Below are 5113 nucleotides of genomic sequence, written 5' to 3'. Positions count from 1 at the left end.
CGGGGAAGCGACGGGGATACTCATTCGGAGCCACGGTTGCCTGGTGCGAGCGGGAGGCCGCACGCCGCGACGTAGCGGTGCGGGTTGGTCACAGGCCGCACGGCTTGGTTTGACTCGGATTGCTCTTGGTTTGTGGTGTTTTTTGCGTGATGCCATCGTAAAGAAGGGGAGCTTGGAGTGGTAAGGGCCCTGCCGTGGCTGAGCTGATTCAAAACACAGGGATATGGGAAATCACACATGAGTTTTTTTGTTGTTTTTTTTTTCTTTCAAATAAAATGAGCTGCATTTTTCTGATGGTGATTTGAGTGGTTTGATGAAGCTTACTTGCATCTGCTAATTTCTGCAGGTGTGTGAGAGCTCTGAGGTTATCAGAGGTAACTATACCGTGTTCAAAATTAAGACCACACCACTCACAGTCACACGCTTCTTTATAGATTAATATGTGCAACTTGGTTCAGATGTTAACTGTCGATTTTAGAAGTATCTGGCATGCATATCTGAAAAATTTTCTAAAACATATGAAAAGGAAGAAAAGTGCTGCAAATGGTAACTGCTGTGTCTCCTCTTGGAGGCTTCCAAGTGTGAGCCATGTTACCAGATGTGCCAGTGGTGTAAAGAAGCTTGAGAGCGTCCTATGTTTTGGTGGCGTTATGTGTATGGGTTTATGCAGTGTCTCTGTTCAGCTCTCAAATCAAATTTGGTGGACTTTTCTCATTGGCCTCTCAATTCAGCAGGTAGCCAAACATGGGTGCCTACAAGTACATCCAGGAGCTATGGAGGAAAAAGCAGTCAGATGTGATGCGATTCCTTCTCCGCGTCCGCTGCTGGCAGTATCGCCAGCTGTCTGCCCTGCACCGAGCTCCCCGGCCCACCAGACCAGACAAAGCTCGCAGGCTGGGATATAAGGCCAAGCAAGGTAATGAGATGTAGGGGTGAAGTCTCTGTGCTTCATGATGGAGTGACTGAGTTTTAAGTCATCTTTTTTAGGTGACTGTAGAATAGCAGAATCTGAAACTGAAATACTCCCCAAGAACCTGAAGTGTCCTGCATGAAATGAACTTAATATTATAAATTAGCTAATTTGGTAGCTGTGCCCACAGCCCAAAACTGTCCTTGGTGTAATTTTAAATTCACACCTTCTGTGGCTGTTTTGGCAGATGGAGATCAAGTAGGTGTTGGCTTTAATTCTTGTTCTTGTGCAGTGTTACTACTGCAGGGATGACCAATGCTTTCAAAACTATGATAGGTTTTGGGGGTGTCCTTTCTCTGCCCAGATTTTATCATGCATTACTTTGACTCTATTTGTGCTTGAGTAAGTAAGGTGACGTAGGTTGTGCTGTCATTAGGAAACAGTTACTGGTCAGTGAAAGAAGCCTGGGGAAAGTGGCTGTCCATTTGCAACTTGAGCAAACGTGTGAAACTATGAAAATACAAAGCAAAGGGTCTGCACTTCTTTTACTGTTTGTGAAGTTTGTCTAGTTTCCTCATGGAAAAGCATTTATGGCTGCTACTGCCATAACAGAGGATTTTAGGTTTGGGGTGGTTTTTTTGTTGGGTGTTTGGGGATGTTTTTTGTTTGTGTGTTACAGCGTATCTATTCTTAATGCATTCGGAGCTGCATCATGGAAAGGTGCCGTAAGCTCTGGTTTGGCACTAAAAAAATAGTCCCAACAGAACATCACTTCCCTTACTTGGTTGTAATGGAAATAACAAAAGCATCTGCTGCTAGCCACCTCCAGTTGTAGGTTTTGGTGAAGACTGGTATAGTGACTTAATTTTACAACACTTCATGTAAAGCTTTTGGGGTTGGAAATGCAGTATGGGCATCAAAATTGCCTTGCTGTGGTTTGCACTTGCTATACTACAGAATTCTTCTAATTCCTAATTCACCCTTTCTTTTAGGTTATGTTATCTACCGTGTCCGTGTTCGCCGTGGTGGTCGTAAACGCCCAGTCCCGAAGGGTGCAACCTATGGTAAACCTGTGCATCATGGTGTTAACCAGCTGAAATTTGCCCGGAGTCTTCAGTCTGTAGCAGAGGTGACTATTTTGGTTATTGCTCAGAAGCTCGGCAATAGGAAGGTCTTTCTTATTCTGTAAGAGCTGAAAATACTCAATGACAAAAAAACCCCCAAACAACTGCTTTATTAGTGTAGGGGGTAAAATATCTTCAATATTGATGGCAGGAAAGCACCAGAATGTCTTCAAAAGCTGTATTGAGACATGAAAAAACTATTCGGATTTTACAAATGGGGTCTGGGAAAAGTACTACTACTACTTAGGTGGTGGTGGTTCATAGAATTTTGTAGTGTACACTTATTTCTAACGTATGCCACAATATTTGTAGGGAAAAATAGACATAAAACTACTAAAAAGCCCAGTAAAATAAAGGGTTAGGCATGAGAAATAAAAATTTAAATACGCTAAGGTGCCTGACTACACTAAATTCCACCTCAGTGTTCCCTGCCGTGTTGTGTGTGTTACCAGCTTTAGGTAGGAATCCTGTGACAAAGTACAGAATATTAGGAGCTGGAAGGGACCTCGAAAAATCATCCAGTCCAACCCCCCTGCCAGAGCAGGATCACCTAGACTAGGTTGCACAGGAACTCATCCAGGCAGGTTTTGAATGTCTCCAGAGAAGGAGACTCCACAACCTCTCTGGGCAGGTGAGTTCCTATCTTAAAGTCTGTAGCACCTGTTTGTAGTAGGAGTACCGCACAGTGTACTTACCGTAGGATCTGAAAGCAGCATGCCAGAGACCACTTGGCTCTTGATAAAAGACTTTGGTACCTCACAAGCATTGGTGGTTTAACTTGTTTTTAGGGGAGATGTTACCTGCTGAGAAACGCAAAAGGGAAGCTTTCATTTGATGAGATTATTGTTTGATTTCATAATGTCACAGTAGTAGTGTTAAAGTGATGCATTTCTCACCTTTAGAAAAAACTCTGTGGGTTATAATTAATACTAGTCTTAAAAAAGGTGTGCTGAAAGAATGGAGACTGCTCATTGCCTTTCTCTCTTGAAGCGGACTTCTCTGTTCCCAGGACTTAAAAAAATACTCCTTTTTAAGTGGCTTCAGCAAGTAAAATATGGTGGGGGTCTTATAAACAAAAAATATATAAATGGGACATTATATTTATATTTATATTTATAAGAAAGGTGGTAAGCTTAAATTAAAAATGCAATTCTGTGTTTTCAGTGCTCATGGCAAGCTCTTCATATGTGCTGTTGCTGGCTATCTGATGGCTATTCACATGCTTACTTGTAGTGACAGCTCATGGACGAGGTTACTGTCCTTCAGTTTGGGTTCAAAATTTTCTGAATCTGACACATTCTTTCCTGGAAGTCTTAACATTTTTTAGATTGAAGTATTACAGAACTATAAAACCTCAAATATAGTTACCATCCCCACATAGAAGCTGGTCAAGGGTGGCTGGTATTTTTATGTTCAATATATGTGTTGGTTTTGCATGCTAGAATAAAACAAGGACTGGAAAGAATATGCAGAAAGTAGCCAAGTGCTGTTTAGTGGAAGATTGTAGCAATAAGTTGGGATTGCATTGGGATAGAAGATGGGTGGGCTCCATTGGCTTGTACTTTCCCACGGTGATGATGAAGTCTAGGATTAAACACACTTTTAGTGTTTTAAATAAGGAGCATTCTTGACAGAAAAGGCAGATGGAGTTGCATAATTGATATTTTGTGCTTTGTTTTGGTTTCTAAACTAAGAGTGCTGCTTTCCAACCACAAGTGAGGATAGGAATAGCAAGCACTAATACACCAGCAGTGGAATAAAGACTTGTTACATCAGCTGTTTCTTTTCTCCTATCCGTACGGGCTTATTCTCTGCAGAAATGTCTTTCTCCCCTGTAGCTCTGGATGTGCAAATCGATCTGTCTTTCATAACTACCCACAAAAGATTGTTCTGTGGCTCCAAGTGCAGTGTGTGCTCTTCATCTTCCTGTTAAAGTTGTTTTGAACTCTGTATTTACTTATTGGGTGTTTCAGTGTACAAAGTAGTTTGTTCTTCTGTCACCCAAGCACCTTCCTCCTCACATTCTTTAAAACCTGTTTCATGTAGGAATCCAAGCAGCCCTTTTTTTTTTTAAATACAGCATTCATTTCAGCTATTATTTTTCCTCATGTCTTTGCAACTAGAAGGGGAACAGTTCTTTTAGGAAGAGAAGGTCTCTTGTGGCAAATTGAAGTTTCTAGCACCTGCAAAATTTTAAGTTTGAGTTATTAATATCTTTCCGCATGAAGAGTGCCCTGCATCCATGATTTTAGAGCCTTTTGCATTTGTTGTTTCCTCTAGGAACGTGCTGGCCGTCACTGTGGGGCTCTGAGAGTCTTGAATTCATATTGGGTGGGTGAAGACTCCACTTACAAGTTTTTCGAAGTGATCCTGATTGACCCATTCCACAAGACCATCAGGCGCAACCCTGATACCCAATGGATCACCAAGCCCGTCCACAAGCACAGAGAGATGCGTGGGCTGACATCGGCCGGGCGGAAGAGTCGTGGTCTTGGCAAGGGCCACAAATTCCACCACACCATTGGTGGCTCACGTCGTGCCGCCTGGAGAAGACGCAACACCCTGCAGCTGCACCGTTACCGCTAATTCTTGTAAATGCAATGATCTAATAAAGCTTATGCAGGTTGTTGAATTTAACAAGTGCTTCTGCAGCTTCTTGGTTTGCGTGGAGAACTGTAAAATTCTCCAGGAGTTCAGTTGTTTCCGTATTTTGAAAAGCTTTTGAAAATGTAATTTGATATTTGTGAAGATTGTAGGCCCCGAGGATAGAGTTCTGTGATGGGTTTCACTTTTGATAAGGCTGAAAAGATGTGCAGTTTGAATTTAAAGCCTAATGGCTCGTCCATGTTTTTTCTGTTGGTCTGAGTATACTTCACTGTTTGCAGGTCGGGGTCTGTGTGTCCTGTGCTTAGACTGAAGGCCAGCTTTGATCTTGTGCAATGAGATGTAAACTGAAAGTGCTAGCGTATTTTTATAGGTGATTAAATACTAATGGCGATTTTATTTTTCAAGTTCTGTTTTTTTGTATGTCTTCAGTGCAAAACCAGTTCTTGAGCCTGTGTATCTGCATAGGCTAAAT

General features: G+C 42.0%; 1 protein-coding gene across 4 annotated transcripts in view; it reads left to right on the top strand.

The window, feature by feature from the left end:
* RPL15 (ribosomal protein L15) overlaps positions 1-4674 on the top strand; it is a 5004-nt gene extending 330 nt beyond the window's left edge. For 2 of the 4 annotated variants that reach the window (XM_010189900.1, XM_010189884.1), the window contains exons 2-4: positions 735-916; positions 1903-2039; positions 4315-4674. In XM_010189900.1, coding sequence (XP_010188202.1) covers positions 745-916; positions 1903-2039; positions 4315-4620 — 615 coding nt within the window. In that variant the 5' untranslated portion in view covers positions 735-744 and the 3' untranslated portion in view covers positions 4621-4674. Of the gene's footprint in view, positions 1-731; positions 917-1902; positions 2040-4314 lie in introns of all 4 variants that reach the window. The other 2 variants (XM_010189876.1, XM_010189892.1) reach the window with 1 other exon arrangement.
* Positions 4675-5113: the final 439 nt, after the last annotated feature.

The sequence above is a fragment of the Mesitornis unicolor genome, unplaced genomic scaffold (genome assembly GCF_000695765.1).
Source record: "Mesitornis unicolor isolate BGI_N332 unplaced genomic scaffold, ASM69576v1 scaffold15680, whole genome shotgun sequence".
In the NCBI taxonomy this organism is placed as follows: domain Eukaryota; kingdom Metazoa; phylum Chordata; class Aves; order Mesitornithiformes; family Mesitornithidae; genus Mesitornis; species Mesitornis unicolor.
The sequence above is the reverse complement of the archived record's forward strand: the minus strand, read 5'-3'. Positions and strand labels throughout refer to the sequence as shown.